The 25924-nt window shown below is 41.3% G+C and overlaps 1 protein-coding gene across 1 annotated transcript in view; it reads right to left on the reverse strand.

Moving 5' to 3' along the window:
- Window positions 1-914: 914 nt before the first annotated feature.
- Window positions 915-25924, reverse strand: part of LOC140523011 (myeloperoxidase-like) — a 41166-nt gene continuing 16156 nt past the window's right edge. Inside the window, exons 5-13 of the mRNA XM_072638119.1 lie at window positions 25708-25837; window positions 24731-24937; window positions 22658-22973; window positions 20051-20211; window positions 12538-12790; window positions 7978-8148; window positions 5813-6050; window positions 4760-4971; window positions 915-1623 (exon numbers count right to left, since the gene is read on the reverse strand). Coding sequence (XP_072494220.1) covers window positions 4764-4971; window positions 5813-6050; window positions 7978-8148; window positions 12538-12790; window positions 20051-20211; window positions 22658-22973; window positions 24731-24937; window positions 25708-25837 — 1684 coding nt within the window. The 3' untranslated portion in view covers window positions 915-1623; window positions 4760-4763. The remainder of the gene's footprint in view (window positions 1624-4759; window positions 4972-5812; window positions 6051-7977; window positions 8149-12537; window positions 12791-20050; window positions 20212-22657; window positions 22974-24730; window positions 24938-25707; window positions 25838-25924) is intronic.

The raw sequence follows: 25924 nt of genomic DNA on the forward strand, positions 1-25924 counted from the left end.
CACCACCTGCTCCATTGTTTCTTGCAGCCAATAATTAATTAGTAATCACAACAGTGATACCTAACATTTATCTAGCACTTTAAGGTTAACAAAGCACTTTACAAATACTGTCTCATTTGATCCTCACAGACTCTAGGAAGTACATTCTGTTGTTGTCCTCATTTTACAGATGAAGAATTTGAGACAAACATTGGTTAAGAGACTTGCTCGGAATCACACAGCTAGTAAGTGACTGAAGCTGGATTAGACATTAGGTCTTCCTAAGTCCAGCACTCCATCTATTACATCACCTAGTCACCATTGTTCAGTCATTTCAGTCATGTCCGATTACTATAACATATGCAAAGTAGTTTCAAGAGCTAGAGAACATTGACAACCGAAGAGGTGATCGGGAATGGCCTCAATTAAGTACTGCATATAAGCAGTGCTTTGAAAGGGAAAAGAGAAGAGGGAGAGAAAGGAAGGAGAGGAAGGAGGGAGAGAAAGGAAGAAGGAGGAGGGAAAGAGGAGGGGGAAGGGAAGAGAAGAGAGGGGAAGAGAGAGAAAAGAGGGAGAGGGAAAAGGGAGAGAGAAGAGAGGGGGAATTGGAAGAGGGAAAGAGGAAAAGGGGAGGTTGAGAGGAGGGAGAAGGAAAAGAGAGGATGGAGAGGGAGGAGGGAGAGGTAGGGGGGAAAGAGAGGAGAGAGAGAGGAAGGAGGGAGAGAAAAGAGGGGGGAGAGAGAAAAAAAGAAGAGGGAGAAGGGAAAGAGAAGAGGGCATTCCAGACATGAGGGGAAGGGCAACCTGTGTAAAGGCAGAAAAGGAATGTCAAGTTCAAGGAAGAGCTAGCTGGCCAGTTTGACTAGAATGAAGAATGCATAAAGAGCAAAAATTGGTTTTATGTTTTTTTTATTCAATTTATAAATTTTCTTCAATTAACAAATACCTACTTTTCCTCCCTCTCCTACCACCCCCCACTAAAAAAAAAAAAAGGAAGTAAAGCAAAACCTCTCTAGCGGATGCCCAGTCCCATTTGACAAATGGTTCTAGGAAAGGAAAGGTGGTACTGGAGTATACTGTAAAGGAAGGTGGGAGCCACAGTGCGGAGGGTGTTCAATGCCAGGCCGAGGACCCTGCTAGGGAAGCCGTTCCATATCTGAATAGGCAGGACGACATGGGTCACTCGGAAGGTGACAGCTAAGCCCCGCACATCCTCGATCCTGCAGTCGGCTGCCCAGATCGTGCACATGCCTAAGGGCCTCGAAGCCTTGGGTGACTGTGCTCAGATAGCTTCTTCCACCATGTGGGAGGAAACTGCCTAGGGCCTAGTTATCCTGAGTATCCTTGCCATAAAGCCTTCCTACTCCTGGTTGTACATCTTCTGTCCAGGGAACAGTCTCTAATGTCCACACAGCTGCTCCGCGGGCTGACGTCCAGGACTACAACGAAGGCATAGACGTTGTTCTGTGGTAAACACCAGTGCTCCAGGTGGCTCCAGGTCCCTGAAAGCTCCCGTAGGGACCCCGAGCTGAGAAATGCGGGAGTTAAAGGGGGAAGGGGTATCTGATGAGCTGCGGGCTAGAAAGTCCTTGATGTTTCCTCCTGTCTCGGCCTCCACCACTTATCTGAAGAGATGCCGGGATCCTGCAGAGAGGGAAATGACAAGAGGCCCTGAGACAAGAGAACAAAGCAAGACACAAATGTCATTAAGTCGAGAGAACCGTGGGCATATTGGATTAGCCCCAAAAGAAAAACAGGGCCTGGAGCTGTTAGGAGAAAGACCCACAAAAGGTTTCTGGGACTGTGTGCCTCACGTTCCCTTTCCCAGGCTTCTCGGAGTGTAGTATAGAATGAGCAAGCCCAGCCGAGACCTAAAGAAGAAAACCAGCGTCAACGCAGTTCAGTTAGGTGGCTCAGTGGTTAGAGCGCTGTGTCTCGAGATAGGAAGACCTGAGTTCGAATCCAGCTTCATACGCTGTCATCCAGGGCAAATCACTTTGCCTAGGTCAAGTTCAGTTTCCTCATCTGTAGAATGGGGATAACAATAACATCTGCTTCCCAGGGTTGTTAGGAAGATCGAATGAGACATAGTTGTAAAGCACAGTGACTGGCACATAGTAAATACTATATTGATATTAGGTATTATTATTATTATCAAAACTAAGAACTAGCATTTACAGACTGCTTTAAGGTTTGTAAAACCCTTTACAAATATTATCTCTTTTGATCCTCACAATAACCCTGGGAGAAACCTGAGGCAGACAAAGGTAAAGTGCCTTGCCCAGGGTCACGCAGCTGAATTTGAACTTAAGTCTTCCTGATTCCAGGCTTAATGCCTTATTCACCTGGCACCCCCTGTTTACAATGTAGCGCATGGTCAGGAGCACTGTCTTGTGCAGTGTAAAAGATTGAAGGCGTGTCAAAGATCCAACCAATAATTAACATGCAAAGGCAGCTAGGTGGTGCCATATTGCCATATTCCTGGAGTCAGAAAAACTCATCTTCTCGAGTTCAAATTCAGCCTCAGACACTTCCTAGCTGTGTGGCTCTGGGCAAGTCACTTAACTCTGTTGCTTCAGTTTTCTCATCTGTAAAATGAGTGGGAGAAGGAAATGACAAACTGCTTCAGCGTCTAGAGTCAGGAAGACCTGTATTCAAATCCTGATTCAGACACCAAACAAACTATGTGACATTGCACAAGTCCCTTGACCTCTCTCAATCTCTCCTTTCTGTAAAATGAGGATAGTAATACTACCTCTTAATGACCATATGTAAAGCACTTTGCAAACCTTAAAGCACTGTGTACCATTATTATTGATATTATCATCCTTTGGTCATAAAACACCTTCCCTGATGGCATGCTCCATGCTTATTATAACCCTGGCCTTGTGGCTGTTAATGCTTTCTGGGTCACGTCAGTAAAAGTTCAAAATATAACAGTTCAGTGCCTGGTGTGTTCAGAACATGCTGGACTAGACACTACTGATGGGGAGAAACTGACCATGAGGCTTCTCTGGGCAAGAAGGACAATTAGGAGTAGATTAAGGCTCTCAAGAGCAGTTAGGTGGTGCAGTGGGTAGAACACTCAATCTGAAACCAGAAAGACTCATTTTTTCTTGTTCAAATCTGGCCCCAAACACTTGCCAGCAGTGTGACCCTGGGCAAGTCACTTAATCCTGTTTGCCTCAATTTTCTCATCTGGAAAATGAGCTAGAGAAGGAAATGGAAAACCACTTCAGTATCTTTGGCAAGAAAGCCTCAAATCAAGTCACAGAGAATCAGACACAACTAAACAACAATAAAGAAGGCTCATTCTATGGATCTCTAGGGCAGTGTGATGTAGTATTCCTGCCTGGGAAGCAAGGACAAAAAGTGTCCATCAGCACTGGTGTTTCATGGAAGAGTTCCTTGTAATAGCAAAAATTGAAGCCAATAGGAGAGAACAATGATATGTATAATCCAAAATGGCGGCCAAGCAAACCATCCTATTTGACTTTGAAAATGTGTTGCTGTTGATGTTTTTACTTGAATGAATGTTTGTCTACTTGCCTGGAAATTTATACCGAACTTAATAAGGATCATTCAGAAGAAGCCAAGAAACCATCCCGTTTCCTAATCCTACTCATGCTACTCAACTCTCAACAGCAGCTGATTCTGTGCTAAAAACAACCATATCTCAGCCTAAGGCACAGCACCAGCTGCCTTCTTCTCAAAACTCAGGACATGGTTAAGTATTTAAGTTTCCAAGGGCTTTTTACAGCTGCCAGTAGAGAAAAAAGTAAATACAAAATGTGAGATGTCAACAATCAGGTAATTAAGGAGAATATCACCAGTTTCAGGAAAAGCAAAAGACAGGTAAACTACAATATGGTTTATTAATGCCATTAACTCATATTTAGATGGTGCTTTGAGGTCTGTAAAATGCTTTTCTCCCAACAGTCCTTCGAATTAGGTACAGTATTTTTAGTCCCATTTTACAGATGAGAAAACTACACCTGAGAGAGGTCAAGTGATTAGCCTGAGGTCACACAACTGGTAAATTTCATTTGAAACTTCATATTAGAATAGAGGCTATCAAAGCTAGGATTCATAAAGGATCTGTAGGTAGATTTTAAGGGATCCATGAACTTCTATAGAAAAAAATTCAATGTAATTAGTTTCTTTTATAACTATGTATTTAAAAAATATATTCTAAGAAGAGGTCCATAGATTTCCCCAGATTTCCAAGGGAGTCTGTGAAACAAAAAAGGTAAAGAATCAAATCACTCTTCTCCCAGCACTCCCCATCCCCCATGTCTCTCCAGCCAAACCTATGGATGTTTGTTATCTCCCACAGGTGACTGGCTTATTTCTGCCTCTGAGACTTTTTTTTGCACATAAATGCATTGCAAGTGGGAATTATTTTATTCTTTTTCTTTGTAACTCTGAACCCATAGCATAGTGCCTGGCATACAGCAGGCATTTAATAAATACTTGTTGATTGATTGATCAATTGATTAAAGCCCAGTTCTCTCATGACCCCTTAGACTACTGTAGAAATATCTCACTCCTAGAACTCATAAGAACTGAGTTCTAGTCTCCTCTCTGCCACTAATTTATTATTTGGCTTCAGGCAAGTCACTTCCCCTAGTCAAATGAGGGAGCTGAATTAGGTCTTATCCAGATGACAGTTTCCAATCCACTGCTCTTGACTGGAACATTTTTTTGAGTCACTGGAAGCTAGAAGGATATCAGGGTAAAGTGAGGCAGGGGACAACAATGAAAGAAACATAAACCTTACCTTTCTATTCAATTTTGACTTTCCAGGGAGACAAATCAAGCTTTTCAAATTCTGTGCAATTTACAAAGTCTTCAGGATAGTTGTTGACTTGAAACACATCTATGGGGACTTCAGAAAGGTGGGTGTTGTCACAGAACAGGACAGACAAGGAAACATTTTTCAGGGATTCTATCTGCTCATCTATGAAAACCTCTGGATTCTCCCACCAAAACCTGAAGAGATGAGGAGAAATTGACCAGTCAAGAATACAACCTTCATTTAACAGTCCTCCCTCTGAGTGCATACTGCGCATGGAGGAGGACAGTGTATCATCCAGGCACAATTCCCAAAGAATGTCAACTGACCCATCTGCACCCATCTGCCTTCTTTCCCTGACATTGATCCTTCTCTACCCTCTTCATCCCTGATTGAGTCAACAGATGGCCCCTTTAATTAACTTCATTAATTAAAGAAGCCTATTCATTGAATGGGTGTTACCTCACTTAAAGTGAGAACCTGTAAAGGTCTTAGCCTAAAAGGGCCAGGGTCTCCCATTGCATCCTGGGCCACCTCTAGTCATCCTGATGACTATCTGGTTACTGGACCCAGATGGCTCTGGAGGAGAAAGTAAGGCTGGTGACCTTGCACAGACCTCCCTCCCTCAAATCAAAGTCAACTGCAAGTTACGTTATCATTTCCCTGATGTCATGGTCCTCTTCAAAAATAAAGGACAGACATATCCCTGATTGGAAGAGGAAGGTGCAATCTCTTCTCATTCATGCAACTAACAAGCAGGGCTTGTTCTTAGCAGCAGAATAATGCAGGGAGGTAATGCCTCTCTGCCACATACCATTCGATGTCCTTACCACCCAGCCTTTGCAGGTGACCAAGCTCCTCTATCAAGTCCTGTTCCTGATACAACTGCCCACTACTTCTTTCAGGTGAGCTCCACAGTTTTACTTTAAGACTGCAGATCCAGCTATGATATTTACTCAACATTCCAGAATGAGAAAACTTTGCATCACAGATAAAATGCTAGGCTTGGACCCACAAAGACCTGGATTTGAATCCCACCTGTCTCCATCTCGAATCTGCTGAAACTGTCGGCCAATCAGACAGGAAAGCAGAGGTCCTACTCTCCCACTGGGAACAAAAGGTTCAACTACAGCACCAATCCACAGGTCAATGTTGTCTACTGTCCCATACAGATTGATAAATTTCTCAGCCAATTCTATGTTCTGGAGAACATCACCAAGTTCCTCCACAGTCTGGGGCTCCGAGAGACCACAGAAACGTCTCCAAGCATTGTACCCTGGAACGATACCATGGAAAGATGAGCCCACCACTCACTAACCTTTCACCAAATCATTCTTCTCCCATCACTTTCCACTCCCCCGGCCACTCTAGCCAAGCCTATGGATGTTTGCTATCTTCCCCAGGTAGCCAGCTAGTTTATTTCTGCCTCTGAGACTTTTTTGTACATAAACCCCAACCCCATTCTCTCCTACCCTTGGCACCTGAAAGGTCTTTCTAGCTCTTTTCCACCAATCCAGATATCTGTCCTTTTCATCAAAACTTACTTCAAACTTGACTACGACAATGTAAATGGAAAGAAGAAAAATTATGGAACTGGATGATAATTATGACCAAGTATGATCCTGAAGAAAATAGAAAATTCATCTCCCTCCCTTGTAAAGGTGGGGGAGAGTCTAGGGGAGTGAAACGTTGCGTATACCATCAGATTCCATTGCTAGGCTAGTCTTGTTGAGGTTTTTTTCTCAATCTAATTACAAAGAATGGCTTTCTGCATGGGGGACAGCTGAATTCAGAAATGAAGGCCATATAAAAACAGAATGTATCAATAAAAAAATAAATATGTTGAGAGAACTTGAATTGATAGAGGGAAGTTCCCTATATCAATGAAATCATAGCTCCAGCGGCTACCACTACTGATTTTTCACTTATTAATAAACTTCCCTTTCTGAATGGCCTTTTTCAAACAACTGAAAGATATCTTCAGAAAGCATCTTTTTTCTCATTTTTCTTTCTCTTCACCTTTTTAAAATTATTTTACTATTTAAAAAAAAACTCTTTCTCCTTCTTTATGACAGAGTCCCCTCATTTTCTCACATCTTTTTTGTGTGACCCAGTAGAGGCTTTATGACTATTTCTTCTCTGGCTATCACCTGCTTCCCTTCAGAAATGTATTTTCTTACATTATTGAACAATTTTTCTTTGTTTTGTGATGATGTAAAAATGAAAATACCAAGAACCAAACCCTAGAATCTGAGCAAGTATGTTCTGAGACGGTCAGACTGATTCCAGGGTTGTTTTAAAAACAAACAAACAAAAAAAACAATGATAAATAATGAAACTTGAAAAAAAATCAAGGAGAATATAAGCTCCTTGAAGCCAGGAATTATCTCACTTTTATATTTGTATCCCCAGTGCCTACCACATAGTAGATGCTTAATAAAATTTGCCGATTGATTCATTCTAATTAATCCAAGACCCAGTGCAGTGAAAGTGATGCTATCCCTTGTATAGCAGAAAGAGTGCTAGATTTAGAGTCAGGCACTGGGTTCAAATTCTTGCTCTTCTACTTACTACTGCCTTGTGACTTCAAGCAAGTCACTTAATTTCTCTTGACCTCATTTTTCTAATATATAAAATGCAAGGGTTGAACTAGACTCAAGGGCTGGCAAAAGGCTCCATTCTTGGACTGTACAAGATAGAGAAGGGAGAAGGCATATTTAGCTATCAAAGCCCTAGTTTGCTGACCCCTGGACTGGCTGCCCTTAAAGGTTTTCTAGCTATTATCCTAAGAGCTATACTAGCCAGGAGGCAACATGCTATTAGCAGAATGAGCAATGGGTTTGAGTCAAAGGACCTCTTGCTGGCATAAAAGAACTAGGCAAATCTCTCTCCCTCTTTTCAGCCAAAGAAATTGTCTGCATCCCTTCCCTGAGACCCTAGGAGTCAGGAGTTTCACTACAAGACTCTCCATCCCCCAAACTCTCTAGAGATGCATCATCTATGGATCAGGGAGGAATAGTATAACTGTTAAGATAGGTTGACCTCTAGTTTAGAAGGCAGATCTATTAATTCTGATCTGCCACACTTATCATTGATTCAAGACTCCACCCTAATTTAGCAGTTAATCTGGCAAACTCCTCCTCCTTTGGGTCATCTGGAAGCATGCCTGCCTTCTTAGGGGAGCAGGGATGGGAGAAATATACCTGGGATGCCATGGTCTCTTCCCCTTTGCATGTTGATAGAAGTCAGATCTAAGTCCATGACCTCAGTCTGTTCAAAGAGTCGGTCAAGGACCTCTTCATTCATGATCTCATTCTGATTCACAATCTTGGATGGGTTGATGAGCAGTCCTCGGAGGAGTGGATCAATGCCTCCTGAAAAAGGAAAACAACTCTAGGTTCTATATATGTAGGGGAAGGTACCAGATGGAATCACAGAATTTCAGAGTTAGGATGGGGTTCTAGAGTCATCTAGTCCCACCCTAAACAAGAATCTCCTCTATAACATATCCTGAAAGTGGTCATTTAACCTTGTAAGGAATTGGTACCTTCTGCTTCCATGTCGTTTGTAGATGTCTCAAATTGTTAGGAAGTTTTTCTTTGCATAGAACCTAAAAGTGCTTCCTTGCAAGTTCCACATACTTCTGGTTCTGCCCTCTAGGGTCAAGTAGAACCACTTTAATACTTCTCCCCATGATAACTCTTCAAATATTTGAGATCAAGTGCTATAACTCGCTCTCTGAAGTATCCTGGTTTTTAGGCTAAGCATCCTCAATTCCTTCAAATGATCCTCATTTGGCATAAATGTTGCCATCTAGGTTGTCCTCCTCCAGACATTCCAGCTTATCAATATCCTTCCTAAAACATGGCATTCATAGGGGCGGTCTGACCATCATTTAACACACAGTGGAACTAGCAATTCTCTAATGCTGGGCACTAAAATGTGAGAAACACTGTAACATCAGAGGGCATACACTGAACCTGGTTTCAGGTTGTCAGTTATTCAGATGACTAGATGATCCTGGGCAAATTCTCCCAACCCCCTAAGTATAGGGACCACCTAAGCTCTTTGACTCTAGGTCATCTTTCCTTCCCTTCCTAAACTCATACTCCTGGTGAGCATCATCTGCTCCCATGAATCTGATCACCATCACAATGCACATAACTTCTGAACTCCATCCTGCATTTCCAACTGCCTATTGGATATCTCCACCTGGATTTCCTCTAAGTACCTTCAAGTGAACCCATATAACACTCCCTCCTCCCCAAACTTGACCTTCCTTTCCAAGTTTTCTTTTTTTATTATAAGCACTACCTTCTTCTCAGTAAATCCCACTTGTTTATAATGTTTCAGTCTTCCTAACCTCTCCTTCAATCAGCTGCCATTAAAAATAACTGACCTGTACAGAGAGATGTAACATTGGAAAGTACTTTAGATACATCTGAGTCTCACAACACCCCTATGAGACATCACAGGCATTTTGCAGATGAGGAAATCAAAACTCCAAAACGTTAAAGATATTACTCATGTGCATACATCTAGTGTCAGAGGCAGGAATAAGCCCAAGTCTCTCCTTCCCATAAGCCCAACAGGCCAAGTCCAATCTTTTTTCCATAAATCTTTTATATTTGTCTCCTCTTTTACACTCACATTACCACTAATCCCATTTAGTCCTTTATGATCTCTTGCCTGGTCTTTGTCTCCAGTTCCTCCTTTTTGTGTTCATCCTTAGCAGGAGGGAGGCAGTTAATTTTAGGAAGAGAAATATGGTCCCCCCGACCTCCAGTCCTGGACCATTTTTAGATGACTAGGTCCTTGTTCTAGATCTAGAATACTAAGCCCTCCTACTCAGGTTCCTAATGGACAGACAGGTCTGAAAATGCTCCTCCTCCACTCAAATACCTTTAAAAGCTCCTGATTAGGTCTTTATAGGATATGATATAAATTCCTTCACCTGACATGAGTAGGAATAAATAAAGCTGTCAGGCAGCCAGATTCTTTGCTTATTAAGAAAGCTCTTCTCTATTGCTTCTAAAATCAAATAAAAACACTGGCATTTAAATCCCCTTACAATCTGGTGCCAGACCAGCTTTCCAGACTTGTTATTCATTACTTCCTTTCAGTCACTCTATGGTTCAGCCAAAGGGGCCTTTTTATTATTCCTCCGGTAGAAGACTCTGTCTCTCACCTCCCTGATTTTGCACTGGCTGTCTCCCATGCCTGGATCGTGCTCTCTCCTCACTTCCAATGCCTAGACTTCCTAGCTTCCAAAAAAAATTCAGTGCACATATTACCTTCACCATGAAATTTTTCCTGAATACTCCCAAAAGCACCTTTCCTCCTCTCCTAAAAGAATTATTCTGTGTTTATTTCATATAGTGAAAGACAATCTAGCATAGTGATTAGAGAGCTAGTCCCACAGGCAGGAGGACCTGCATTCAAGTCTGCTTTGAAACAGATTGCCTGTGTGACCCTGGATGATTATTTAACCTCTCAGTGTACCAGATAGTTCTCTAAGACCATATATTTCATAGAAGATTCTGACCTACACTGATAGAAGGAGTTCCCTCATCTGAGAGTTCCCTATAACAGTGAAATACAGATTCTGTCCCTCTTCATAATCCTTTATTTTGTATACAATTATTTAGGAAGATCTTTACTGTCCTAATAGAATGTAATCTCTGAGGGTAGGGATTATTTCTTTGATGTCACTATATCTCCAGGATTTAACACACAGTATGCACTGGATAAATGCATTTTGATTGGTTAGTTGGTTGATTGGTTAATCTTAAAATGACACTGAGTGCCCATTAGCTCTTCAGGACAGTTTATTCTACCCCATGCCATGCCATATAGAAAACACCCTTCACCCCATACAGACCAGCCTCTCACAGGTGGGTGCTGAAAACTACAACTCTGACAGACTTCAAATATGCAAATGTATTATCTTCCCCAAGGCTGGAAACAACCCAGAGAGTAAGGGCCTGACAGACATGGGTCAATAGCGCCATCTTTCTATATGAAAGATGATGATACTGCTATTGGCTAAGATGATATTCATAAGGCCTGGGTCATCAAGTAGAACTGCTGACCTGGCAAATGGGCTAACCAAATGGGAAATCTTGGTCGAGTCCACACAAAGAGAAAAGGCAGGCGTCTTATCACTCACTAGAACAATGAATGGTTTGAGACATGGATTAGCTGAGTGGACAAGAAATTGTTAAGTAATTCAAGCTTCACTTCCATCTACAGCATGAATCTCTTTTAAACCAATTAACAGTAAGATGAAGAGTCTATTATTTCTAAGCAATTACAGATCTGCCCTCACCTGAGGTATTGACTCCACGGGATTATAGAATGTCAGCCCTGGAAGGGATCTCGATTCATCTGACCCCTCTCTTTTTACAAAGAAGGAATCTGAGGCCGTTGGTTCTTTGCACTATACTACACAAACTCCTACTTTTTAAAAGGGTCAAATATGGAGCCAGATTAAAAAGATCTTTGAAAATCATGTAGAAGAGTTACGTTAACAGAAACAACCCTGAACTTAGAGCAAGAGATCATTCTAGCACCAATTCTAGAACTGTCTAGTTATGTGATATTGGGCAATTCTTCATCTCTCTTAGCTTCAGTTTCCTCTTCTATGAAATGAAGCAGTCGTACTACATGCTTCCTAAGGTCCGTTCCTACTCAGACCTTTTATGATTCTGGCTGATAATGGATTTTATGAAATTTTGTCTCTTCTCATGTCCTAGAAATCTCTTGAGCAGGCTAGCATCCTGTAAATAGCTAATTTATCTATTAGGATAAATAATGGAGATAGCCAAGGGAGCTTTAGGGTATATACCTTACATAGGAAAATGTGAGTCTCCTTGATGAATCAGACCCTTGGCCTATCTGTACTAGAATTCTACAGCCAAAAGAAGCTTTGAGGTGATGGTAGGAGGACAAAGTGACTTCCCTGCCTTCAACTTTTAAAGAATTGGTATATTCTCACTTCTCTCCCTAGTTAAACATTGCTTTGTCATTCAGAAATGTATTCTTTAAAAGAAAATCTATTTCCTGCCAGTATTTACACAGTATAATCAGGAGACTTGAGTTCTATTTCAATTTGATTTTATATCCCATTTCTCTAGGTCTTGGTGTCTTTATCTCCAAAATGAAGAGATTGGATCAGATGACCTCCAAGGTTCTTTCCAGCTCTAAGTCTATGGCCCTTTTGCAATCAAGGTTTTATAGATTTTGTTTATCTTGTAATTTAGACCTCAAAGGGACCTCAGAGGTCCAATAGTCCAAGTGATTTATTTAACAGATGAGGACACTGAAGCCCAGAGAGGTTAAATGACTTGCCCAAAGTCAAACTTCTCAGGCAAATGGCAAACCAAGAATTCAAATTTTGGTTCTATCACTCCAGATCCATTGTCCTTTCCACTACAGCATGAGAACATTTGCCTATGTAGACTGAAAAGATCTAATCTATTTGGGGCCAGGTATCAAATCAGGAAAACTTGAGTTCAAATATGGCTTCTTAGTCGTGTGACCCTGGACAAGTCACTTGATCTCTGTCTGCCTCAGTTTCTTCAATTGTAAAATGGAGATAATAATAGCACCAACCTCACAAGATTATTGTAAAGATGAAATGAAATATTTGTAAAGTTCTTGGCACAGTGCCTTACACAGAGTAGGCACTTAATGTCCTTTTATGTCAGATCCTTTCCATGTCTTTGCTTCATCTCCTATATTACTCATCAGTTTAGTTTTACCTTCTAGGATAATCCTCCAAGGAGCAAAGAAGGTGAGGTGGAGAGGGATCGTTGAGTTTGGGCCATCTGGCTGGAAAGTTTCATTCAAGCGGGACATGAAGGGTGGGATTGAGTCATGTCCAAACTGGAAAACCAATGAGAAGACATTCGCCACTGTTGGGTCCACAGACTCATTGTAGCCTGTGTAGGGAGGGATATACTGCTCGGTGTCATTTCCTAGAACTAGAGGCAGATAGTCTCTGTAGGTGATGATCTGAAATAAAATGAACATGAAGAGAATCATCTGTTTTCTACTAGTTGGCAGAATTCTACAGTAAGCAATCTTGCCTGTCCTCTCTGGTCAACTGAGAAAGGGATTCATAGGATTATCATAAGATTATTCCTTTAGATATATCATCTTATCCAATCTCTTCATTTTACCGATGAACTACAAAGAATTGAAATGATTTGTCCATTATACTGGAAATTTGAAGTTAGAGGATGTGGGTTTGAATTCCAATTGTGAGACTTACTATTTGACCTTGACCTCTCCAGGTCTCATTTTCCTCAGTTGTAAAATGACAAAATTGGACTAGCTGACCTATAATGTCCCTTTAAGCTCATGACCTATGGCCTCTCTAGGTTTCAGTTTCCTCATTTACAAAAACAAGGAATTTGGACTAACACATCTAAAATCCCTTCCTGCTATATCCTAGGTGGTATGTAATAAAGCTAACTCTAAATGCAGGTCCACTGACTCTACAACCAATTCTCTTTCCACCATGCCACACTGCTTTCAATACAGAGGTAGGATTCTTCTTTAACACATTAAATACGAATGTCTGAAAGATAAAATGTTGAAGTTAAAATTTGTACCATTGTGGAAATCAGGGAAAGAAAAGATCAGACTGGTAAATGTTTATGCTCCTCAAAATATGATTGAATCAGGTGCTCTTCAGGCACAGAATGAGAAAAATCACTGTTAGGAAAGATAATTAAACTGAGAATGATGATAAAATGGGATAAAAATGATTCAAATGTGAAGCCAAACATTTGACAGTCTATAAAAATATAAAGTGAAAAAATACTTACAATAATAGAATTTTGTATCTGGAAGAGGTCTTAGAATGAATGAATGAAAAACCATTTAAAAAATGCTTACTGTGTGTCAAACACTTTGCTAAGAGGTGGGGAAAATGCAACTATAAAAACAAGATAGTTCCTCTTCTGGAGGAGCACGTATTCTATTTGAGGGAAATAACATATATAGGAGGAAAGGCAGATAGAAAGGCCTGGTGCAGGGGTGGGGAACCTGTGGCTTTCTAGGTCCTCAAGTGTGGCCCTTTGACTGAATCCAGTTTGATTCACCACTCCTGGTTTGAAGGTACTTCAGATGGTAATACCCTGGAGGTCCAACCTCCTTTTTTTCTGACTAGTGTAGAATATTATTACCAAAAAGAAAAGTGGTCCAGTACAATTGACAGGATAGGTGTATATGATTAGTGGGTTGTTGTCCTTCATTCTCAAAGAGGACCAAAATGATATCATGATGTTGGGGCCAAGCTACAGTGTGTCCAACTGTGGCTGATCAGACCAATATGAGCTCAGAAGGTTCTATCACATGTTGGGCACAAAGAGTCTATATGAACATTTGGAGTGGAGAAGTCTCTAAATTTGTGTATCTTCCATGTCTTCTGAGCTAATGCATTCATGGAACATAATGCCTTCTTTGATATGGGCCTGGCAAAACTAGACAGGTCATGGTATGAGTAAAAAAAGGCACTTTTCTGATCAAGCTACGAAAATAGCTGGAATTTATTACTTAAACATTAGGGAAATGGACAGTAGCATACAGAAGATGAATAGATTTTGGTCAGAGCAGAAAGAGATAGAAAATGTGATCATAAATGATACAGGAGAAAGACATTCTACTCCCATTTCAAGAACCTAGACAGTGATGAAACACCAAAATCATATAATGTTTTAACTGGAAGTGGCCTTAGAGATAATATCCCTATCTTCTTTTTTTATAGGTGAGAAGACTAAGACCCCAAGGGAAAAAATGACTGTTCCAAGGTCATGCAGCTCATTAATGATAGAGCTGAGATTTGATTTCATGTCATCTAATTCCTAAGCTAAAAGCAGTCAGAAACCTCAGTTCAAGTCCCAAATTCTGTTCTTGTTTTGAAACAATTAGGGTTAAGTGACTTGCCCAGGGTCATACACCTAGTAAGTGTCTTAGGCCAGATTTGAGCTCAGGTCCTCCCGACTTCAGGACTGGTGCTTTATCCATGTTGTTTACTACCTATAGAGGCAGCTAGGTGGTGCAGTGGATAGAGCACCAGTGCAGGAGTCAGGAGGAGCTGAGTTCAAATCTCACCTCAGACACCTGACACTCACTAGCTGTTTGACCTTGGGCAAGTCACTTAATTCCAATTGTCTCATCCTGGGTCATCTCCAGTCATCCTGATGAATGTCTAGTCACTGGATTCAGATAACTCTGGAGGAGAAGTGAGGCTGGTGACCTGCACACCCCTCCCTCACTCAAAACAAAGTCAAGTGCAAGTCATGTCATCATTTCTCTAATGGCATGGTCTTCTTTGGCAACGAAGGATGAACACACGCACATACCTACCTGTATGATTTTGGGCAGATCGATGGAACTCAGTTTCCTCAGTCGGACTAGATTGCCTCTGCGATCTTTTCTAGTTCTAGAGCTAGAACCCCAGAACACTTATAGCACAAAGGTCTCTGGAAGAAACCCAAGTCCACCTCGCCCTTTTTATATTTCTCCTGAAAGAGTTCCATGATCAGCCCAGTGACGTAACATAGTGAATGTATTCTTGCCTTAGTTCTCTTTTCACTATACCATCCTGCCTTTCTTTATATGTATTTTTAATGGGAAGAAAATTCTCAAAGGAAGAAGGGAAGCCAAAAGACTTTAAAGGACAAAACAGGTATTTGCAGCAGCAGCAGCAGGAGGAGTAAATAATAGAGGGCACAGAGAGAGAAAAAACCAAGGGGAAGAAACTGGAGCAGAAACTGCGAAACAGATCGAAGGAGAGAAGCTTGCATAAACAGGAGCAAGGTGATGAGGAAAGAGAGGAAGTCAAACACGGATATAGATCTCTCGGAATGAGTATGGAATAAAGAGAGAAAACAGACTGGTTTGGGCTTAATAGAGAAAAACAAATTAAAAACCTACCCAAAAAAACTGGGAAGAAGAGAGGACTTTTTGGGGGGAGAGACATTACAGGAGCCAGTTAAGATACCTCCAGAGGAAAGGGAAGCCATCTGGGCTGATGCCAGAATGCATTCTAATCAGAGAAGGAAAAAAGCAAATAATCTAACAGTAGACTTCACAGCTTGAAAAGTGAGTGGCATAATTGGAAATAACAACAAACAACAACAGCAAATAATGAAACTGAACACCATATAATTCTAACAACCAAGGTTCTCTCCAAAGAAGAGTTAAGAAAATGTACCCCCTTCCTTCACTTGAGGTGGGGGACTATGGGCGTGGGACATCACATATACTGTCATGGTCATTTCATTTGTTGATTCATTTTATTGAATTGTTTTCTTTTCTCCTCATCTCTTTTTTATCTTTTGTTACAAGGGATCTCTCACTGGACAGGGAAGGGAAAAGGAAATATAATTTGAAATTAAGAGTGGTGTGATAATAGCTATCATTTCAATTGTGCTTTAAGGTTTACAAAGCTCTTTACAAATAGCTCATTTTATCTTTACAACAACCCTGGGAGGTATGAGAAATGCCCATTTTACAGATGAGGAAACTGAGACAAGCAGAGGTTAAGCGACTTGCTCAGAGTCTCACAGCTAGTAAGCATCTAAGGCAGAACTCAGATCTTCTTGACTCCTGTCCAATACTCTATCTACTGCACCAGCTAGCTACCTCAAATGTAAAAGATGTTTTCTCTTTTTTTAAGAAATTAATGGCATGAATAATTTGAAATGAAGAATTATGCCTAGTAGTCTCAGTGCTAAGGATGTCTACAGGGTCTCTAGAGCAGTTATCTAAGCCAACCATGGGCTTTTATATTCTAACTGGAAAAAGGAACCTGACTAGAACACTGAAACAGAAGACATTAATGATGATGTATTAGAAAGAAAAACAGAAGACTTTGAAAATGGAAGTCATTGACCTTACTAAACCCTCACTACAAGCTTCTTGCAAGAATGCCATTCCTAAGTCTGACAAGGACAGCAGAATCGAGGCATAAGCCAAAGAGTGTACCCCAAACAGTGGGCTATCTGATGATCTGAGAAATCACAAAAAATGCCAAAAGAGGAAAATATTGACTATCTCTATCTCTGGAAGAATCTTGTGTTTGACAAGCCATGATACATTCCACCACATAGAAAATGTTGGTTGGAATTTGTCAGATGGGAAGCTGAGATATATGAAGACTTCTCTATCACTATGGTCAGCATCCCCTGGTCCAGTGGGTAAGTGAATAAAATATGAAATTGACAAGGCAGGAGAGGTGAGGCAGCCCATGTGGACCCGGATGGAAACTAATCATGCTGTGTGCCAGTCCTATCTCTATCAGCAATAGAGAGGGGGGAAAAGGAAATAAGGTCCTAAACTATTGTTGTATGGTGGAAAGAACAGTTAGAGATTCAGAGGTGCTGAATTCAAGTTTCAGCCCTGCACAAATCAATTAGTTAAATAACCTCCATGGGATGATTCCCTCACCTGCAAAATGAAGGGGGATTAGAATGGTGTTTGCTAAGCCTCCAGGGTTCCTTCCATTTCTAAAACTATAATGCTCTGTAAATTAATTTCCCACAAAAGCTGCAAGTCACAGCTTAGAGCTGGAAAGGATCACAGTCCAAGTTTCCCTTCTTACAGATTGGGAAACTGAGATTCAGAGGAAGAGAAATTACTTACTCAGGGACACAAATCAGTAGCACAGCTGAGATTCAAACCCAAGTCCTCTGACTTCAGATCAGGATTCCTCTCACTAGACCTTGCTGAGACCAACCAAGTGCAAAGCCTCAAAAATTGGAGTCAAAGGAAAATACCATCTATGGTATGCCATCCAAGGGACCTGGGTTCAGTTACTGTGTGTCCCTGGGCAAGTCTTTTAAATTCTCTCACCTCAGTTTCCTCATCTGTAAAATGAAAGGGTTGGAATAAGTGGTCTGTGAAGTTCTTTCCAATTCTATGATTCTAAGATATGACAATCAAAGAAAAAAGCCACAGCTCTGAAAAAGAAAAAGCAGGAAAGGTCCAAAGAAATATCCAAAGACATATATGGCTATAAAACACAAATTGATGGATTTGGGGATAAGGTTATTACAAAGATCTTTAAGAGGCTTCTGTATATAAAACTGGGACAAAGTAGAGGTGTCCCAGAGAATATTTTATGGAACAAACTGCTGATCAAAGCAAAGTTAAGTTCAAGGACAAAAGGGACTGTCCAAGAGTTGGTGGGTGAGAGGGAGACACAGTAACACATACATAGTCTCTGGACCACACCCAAAACTTTTGGTGCCAGTTAGCCAAGATTGTGGGAGGGAGAGGGTAGCAGAAGGTGGCAGGGAGAAACCATGATGAATGAAGTGAAAAGGAAAAGAGAGTCATGACCTTGGGGCTAATGATTCCAGAAAGGGAAGATGCCTAAAAATGTGCAAATGAATCATAAAATTTGACTAGAAGATGAGAGAGTTTATGAAGATCTAAAGGAAAGCAACTCACAGAAAGGTCACAGCAAAGAATGGAAGAGATAGGCCAACCTAATAAATTAGGGACGATGGGTATTGAATACACACACACTTTCCCCATCTCAGTTTTGATATATAGCAGATGGCCATAAGAAACTAAATGAAAATTTGGGGGGAGTTTTGAAGAGGCCATCGATGATACAGAAAAAGTTTAGAAACTCAGAAATACATAAAATATATGTATAATATTATATAATATCAACCTCTCTTTTAATACCATAATAACTCAGACATCTTCTCTGGTATGAAGGGAGTTCCAGAAATGTTATGGATTTTTCAGATTGTGGGGTACTGCACCCCTAACTCCCACGATGTGGAAGGGATAACTGTGTTGTCAAATTCTGCTACTATGTTGGCTACTTTGCTGAATTGCTTTCTTTCGCCCCTTCTTTCTGTATTTGATACAAGGTGTGGCTTGCTAGGTGGGAGATGCAGAGGGAGAAATCTTGAAACAAAGAGGATACAAAAATGGATGCTAGCAATATTTTGTTGAACAAAGAAGGTCCAGATCCGTAAAGAAAAACCAGAAAAGATACAAACTGAATACAGAAATAAAATGAGCTAAGGGAAAAACAATGAAAACGTACTTAAATTTGTAAGAAATCAACATGTGGTGGTTATGGAAATTTTGTTGGCTTCTTTGATGGTGCGATAAAGATTATAAATAAGTAAATATACTATGCTAATACCATTCAAAATAAAGATCTTATCATAATGAGATGGGATAATAGGTGTGAAAATGTTCTGAAAATGTGTAAAATGCTACAAAAGATACACGGTATTGTTAATGCTGCTAACATTTCAAAGCATGGTGAATGTGTACTGTACGTATGAACTCTGGCTTTTACTGACCAATGAAGACCCCCAATAAATCTGAGTTTGGGGACCCCAGAGGTTCAGTGAGAGAAGACTGGCAGGCCCACTGGTCAAACCTGCTGAAAGGCAAGCTGTCCAAAGCTGTGTCCTGATGTACAAGTCAATTTGGATAGGTCTCCTAAGCCAAGGAATCATTGAAAGGTAGATTTCAAGCACTAGCAATAACATTGTCAGGGAAAGAGAAGAGTGAGGATGAGGGATAGAAAGGGGACACAAGGTGGGGGGAGGGACTTGAGCATTATTGAGTTGGAGCTAGAAGGGATCTTGGAGATCCAAAACCCTTCATTTTGCAGATAAAGAATTTCAGGTCCAGAGAATGAGTGATTTACCTAAATTCACAGACAGTAAATGATAAGTAGAGCCTATATCAGATTGTATGCCATCTTGGGGAGGGGGAAGGAGAGAGGGGGAGAGAAAATTTAAAACTCAAAATCTTATGGAAATGAGTATGAAAACTAAAAATAAATAAATTAATTATAAAAAATAAAATCCTTTTTAAGAACAAATAAAACAACACACACAAAAAAAACCTGGGAATTGAGATACAGAGAGGCTAAGTGATGCACCCAGAGTCACACACTGAATAAGTATCTGACACAGGATTTGAACCCATATCTTCTGGACTCCAAATCAAGTGTTCCATCTAACCACTCCATGTTATATCTCATTGATCAGGCTAGCTCTGGGAGAAAATAATAATAATAACTTACATTTATATAGCCCTTACTATGTGGTAGGCACTGTGCTAAGTATTTTACAATTATTTTTGTTTGAGTTTGAGAGGCAGGTGCTATTATTATCCCCATTTTACAGATGAGGAAACTGAGGCAAAGAGGGTTAAGTGACTTGCCCAGAGTCCTTGAGACTACTCCTGGGAAACATGGCCCTGAAGAGCATCTGAACTTACTTGGATCATGGCTCCAATGATTTTCCGAGCCTCTTGGTACAACACTTCACCGTTCCAGTGTGGGTTTAGCTCCTTAAGTTGCAAGGCAAGGCGATTATGCTCCCGAAAGAAGAGAGTGTGGAACACCGAAATGCCCAAGTGCTCATTCGTCCTCATATCCCCTATAGAGACAGATGCAGGATGTGAGGCTAGAGGTCAGCAGCCAACAAAGAGTCATTTCTAGAAGGCAGAGACAGCATCATTTTTACCACTGTGTCCCCATCTGTAAAATGAGGGAATTGGACTAGCTGGCCTCTGAAAGTCACTTCATGGCAAGTGACATCCCAGTGCAAGGGGACAGAAGAGGTCCTATTCCCACAGGAGAAATCCCCTCTTTGTTTATGGGTAAGTGTTTAATTGATTCCTGTTGAACTGAATTGATTAGAACTGAATTGAAAAATTAGACTGAACTGAATTAACTACAAGGAACTAAAGTATATTCTGGTAGAACCAGGAAAACCAGGTTGGAGTTGAAAGTCAATTAGGACTCTTTCTTCCAGTCTTTAAGGAAAACAGTGGTAGATAGTCTCTAATCCTCATCTCTGACTGAATTCCCCTCCCCTGCCTACCTCCAGTCTTAATCACTGGCATGTGAGACATTGTCTCCCCTCCACCCCCAGAATCCTCAACTCAAATTCTTGAAACTTCTTTCAGTAATCTGAATGCTTGGGATTTTGCTCCCTACAAGTTTCCAGGATGATAACAATAATGGCTAAAATTTAACCAGGACTTTAGAGTTTGCAAAGTATTTCATGCCTATTATTTTAATTGATGTTTTATAGCTACACTGTGAGGTGGGTACTATAATTATCATCATTTTATGAATGAGAAAACTGAGGCTGGGAAGTTAACTGACTTGTACAACTATATTGGATTTGAACTCAGGTCTTCTCAATTCCAAGTCAGGCACTCTATCTACAGCCAGGAATAGGGAACCTGCAGCTTCAAGGCCACATATAGCCTTCTGAGTCCTCAGGTGAGGTCTTTTGACTGAGTCCAAGTTCTACAGAACAAATCCTTTTATTAAGGGGATTTGTTCTGTAAAGTTTAGACTCGGTCAAAGGGTCACACTTGAGGACCTGAGGCCCTCCTCACCCTTGATTACACCATATGCCACCCAGCCACCTAGGACTATAGCTCTAGATCTGCAAAAGACCTGATGCCATCTAATCCAGTTCCATTTTACAGATGAGAAAACTGGGACCTAGATGGCTATTAAGTGATTTGCCCAAAGTTACACACTAAGTAAGAGTCAAAGTTAAGCTTCAAACTCAAGAACTATGATTCCAAATCCACTATTCCTTTAATCTTTGTATCATGTTATACTGCCTTTATTAATTTTTTAGACTTGCCTGAGTTACCTGAGTTCAAATCTGGCCTCAGACACTTACTAGCTGTGTGACCCTGGGCAAGTCACTTGAACCCAATAGCCTTCAAAAAAAGAGTTGCCTATGTCTCTGAGAGATAAACTGACTTGCCTAGCTAGGGTCTTATAGCCAGTATGGGTCAGAGGCAGGATCTGAACCCAGGGGTTACAGAAGATTACCCACTCTCCCACACTATCTTTTAAGAAGGGGTCTGACCTTGTTCCCGGCTTCTCTTCCCTGGAACCATGATCACAAATGAGTATTATCAGCAGTCTTTGTTAGACAGCTATCTGTAGCACTTAGGTACTGGGCTAGCACCATGAGAAAAGTTAAGACCATGGTCACTTACTTCCAAACCTCACTGCATAGAACAGATTATAATTGAGGGCACAGAGGTCACATACCCATTAAACTAACCATCTATGGTAACTGTCAGTTCTAAATCCTATGGTCCTATACATATTTCTAGCATATGTAATTTTTACCATGTATGGCAACTTTTTGGAGCAACAGAGACCACAGCAGATCTACCAATTGAACAATAAGACATTGGGAAGGTTCCTGTAGCACAAAAAAGTGACTTCTCCAGGGTTAACCAGCAACAACCTACTATGTGCCGGGCATTTTGCTAAGTTCCAGAGGCAGTGATTCTCTACAAGCATGCTGGGAGTTCTCACTAGCCGTTCCTTGGATTGTGTGAAACTTTACATACTTGAAACCATTTATGCATTTGTAAGTAATTTGTAATCCTGACTGTCCCAGAGTGTGCCTGACTTCTGAAGGCAAAAAGCAATACTAGACCATAAGTAAAAATAAAAATAATAAAAGATTAGAGAACCCCTGGGCCAGGTTCTCACAGAAAGTAAAGGCTTCCTGACCCTAAGTCCAACACTCCACCACACACCATTGTTTACCAATGACCTGGAACAGTGATTTCACTGATGTGGAGCACTGCCAAGTGAGGAAACTCCCTTTCCTTTCGCTTCCCCTCTTCTCCCCTCCTGTAATTTAAGAGATATGCCCCTAACCCTACCCCACCTCATCCTTTAAGTACTACTATTATTAGAGCTCCATGTCCAACCACTCTCCGTCTCTGTGACCAGGAACTCTGAAGGGACCCTCTCCAGGAAGGGGACCATAACTGAGCCTAAGGAAAAAGGGGAAAGATTCCTAGGAGAGGACTCAAGTACCTTCTACTCACCTGATATGAAGCAAGGGATGTTGGCTGCCTTGTTGGTGAGCAAACAAGGGTTTAGGGCTCTGGGCTCAAAAGGCAAGAAGTCAAGTCCTTCATCCTGGAACTCCTCGTTGACAGCCAAGAGACCCATATCACTGCTCTGGTTTCGAAGCAAGTTGGCCACGTTCTTCTCGCTGCCATACACCATACTGGCATCCAGGAATGAGGTGATGCCATTAATCTGCTCCCGGATGAAGGAATCAGGGTTGCAGGCAGGCGAAGTTCGGATGAATGGCATACAGATTCCTGAGGTGTGAATCCTGGAGTCGTTGCCAGGAAACTGGGGAAAGAGACTGCTGTTTACTTCCTAGTCCCAGGAGTCATATCTCCGTCTTCACATCCTTCTACCTGCTTATTGGCTGGGAAAGGAGGTGGTGAAAAGAGGAAGGTCCTCCCCATACACCTATGCTCTATGATCCAACCAAACTGGTCTTCTCTCTGTTCTTCACACGGCACAACTGCTATCTCCCGCCACTGCACTGTCTGTCCCTCATGACTGGAATGTACTCTCTCCTTACCTTCACATCATAGAATCCTTTTCTTCTTATAAGACCCAGCTCAAACACAATCTTCTTCTATCTTTCCTGATTCCCTCAATTACTAACTCCTTCCCAAACTAGCTTATATTTAACTATTTTACATATGTTTGTATTTATTGAGTTGTTTCAGTCCTAGGTGACTCTTTTTGACCCCATTTGAGCCTGTCTTGGCTAAGATACTGGAGTGGTTTGCCATTTCCTTCTCTGGCTCATTTTACAGATGAGGAAACTGAGGCAAACAGAGATAAGTGACTTGCTCAGGGTTACTGAACTAAATAAGTGTCTGAGGCCAGATATGAATTTAGGAAGATGAGTCTTAACTCTAAGTCTGACATTTAGCCAGTGTGCCACCTAGCTATCCCTATTTGCATTTACTCACTTTATATTCATACTATATGGATTTTTATATGTACATATCATCTCCTTCTTTAGAATGTAAGTTCCTCCTGAGTAGGAGGAACTTTGTACTTTTATCCCCTTGGCCTAACACATTGTTTGGCACATAGTAGGTATTTATTGACTTAAATATTTGTTGATTAATTCATTCTTTAATTCCTAGCTCTTTTTACAGAAAACTTTTCAAGAGTGTATCTTCAGACCCCTAGTGTTCATATCTGATTTCTCCTTCTTCATATCTTCCTTCCCTCCCCCACTCCCACCATATTCAAGTCCTGGTACCTCCTTCCACAAGGCCTTCGATGAACATTCTAAAAATCTTCCTTTTCTCTACCATAATGTTCATCAGCCTCCCTAACCCAGAGATCCCAGCCCTGGCCCTCTGCAGGTCTGATGGTTTACGCAGAGCATCATGCCCACCAATGGCAACCCTGATGTTTTCCCATGCCTCTGGGAACCACAGCCAAGCCTATGATTTGGGCAAGGGTAGAAGCGGAAGGAAATAAAAGTCATAAGCTAGATGGACCCCTTTAGAACAATCTAGTAAAGCCTGTGGATTTAAAAATTCTCAGAATTATGTTTTTAAATACTTGAAGGAGATACTAAATTTCAGCTAGAGGTTAGTGCAAAAGAAAAACAATTTTTTCCCATCCAAGTTGATGGATCCCCTAAAATCTATCCCTAGATCCCTTGGGGGTATTTGTGGACCCCAAGTTAAGAACCTTCGAGCTAGATAATCTCAAAGGTCCCTGACAAGAAAGGGGGAGGGGAAGAGATAGAGTAGAAGAAGGGAAAAGGAAAAGAAGGTAGGGACAGAAAGAGTAAAGAAAAAAGTTTCTATATGTGGAAGGAAATGAAGGCTTGAAGCCCATCTCAGATTAGATATTTCTATTTAATAGCAGCCTCCAGTTCCTTAATCCAAAGGAGTTCATTAATATTGGGGATTTCAGACAGTAGATCAGTGAGGAAGAAAGTATGGAAAAGGAGGAAACTTTAATCAGTCCTCCCTCAGGGATAATATATAAGGACCAAAGCTGACCTGATATGAGAGAGGAAAGGGCATGCTCACTGTAAACCCAGGAGAGGGCAATGGTGTCCTCACCTTAATAGGGAAGCAGGGGGGTTCAAAGACACAGTTGTTGGAGTCACATGGAAGTTCGTTTTTGTTGGGGTTGACATCACTGCCCGGGGAAAAGTCCAAGTCATGGTCTACCCACTGTCCCCACTGCATGAAGATGAGCGAGCGGTTTTGGTCCTGAGTAACGTTGTCCTTGGAAATGTGCGCCAGCACATTGGACACTTGGTGGACCTGCCCAAGGAGCAGAGGCAGTGACTGAAAGGAGCTGAATCCAAGATCTCTGGTAAATTCCCAGCAATCATCAAGGAGCTTTCAGGTCTCTGGGCTCATTCTTCAATGCCACTCAGTCCTGTTGAGGTCTGCAGCCCAGCATTCCCTTAATGCCCTCCGTCACTGCCATACCTTCCCAACTCTATCTCCCTAAGAATTACTATGCTAGCCTTAAGCAAGGTATATGGTGTCCAGAAAGGCTAAGTGATTTTGGCAGGGCATCAGAGACAGGAACTAAACCCCAATCTTCCTTTCTCCAAGATCAATTCTCTATGCTCCCCACCACGTCTCAGATTTGAGCTGTTACTATTTATGATTCCTCCCCAACCAAGGATCATTCAGCCCTGATGACACAAATTGGCTTGCAGCTCCAAGAGCCTCCTTCCCCCTCGAAATGCCCTCTCTTCTACTCTTTATCAATCAAACCCCTTCTTCCAAACCCACCTCCTCCAGGAAGGATGTTTGGACTGACCACTAACCTGCTCAGATCATTCTCTTACTTTCCATGTTCTCAGTCTTCCTTTTCTCTATTTTTATTCTATCATTTTACACTTGTGGTTGATTAACGTATATGTATTTTTTGTCCCCAGATAGATCATAAGTATCTCAAGGGCAGAGACTCTGTCATCTGTCTCCTTCCCATTCCCTCCCACAGTAATACGTGTTTATTGAACAAACAATGATGTTTTCATTGTGTCTATTACTATGACAGAGGATAGCACCATTCTTACCAGTGGAAGAGGGAATCCATTAAAAAGCTTTCCTTCAATAGCCCCCTTTGGAAGAGATATTCCATCATCATACTCAGCTGGGAGCCATCGAGCAAAGCCTTGATTGGAAGCTCCTTTATTGGGTTGTTTCCTGCCATAGGAAAGGGAAAGAAAGCCAAGAGTCTAAATGGTAACCCAAAGGCAATGAATTCAGAGGCAAATGGCCTGAGTCAGAGTC

This window comes from Notamacropus eugenii, chromosome 2 (assembly GCF_028372415.1).
Source record: "Notamacropus eugenii isolate mMacEug1 chromosome 2, mMacEug1.pri_v2, whole genome shotgun sequence".
Classification (NCBI taxonomy): domain Eukaryota; kingdom Metazoa; phylum Chordata; class Mammalia; order Diprotodontia; family Macropodidae; genus Notamacropus; species Notamacropus eugenii.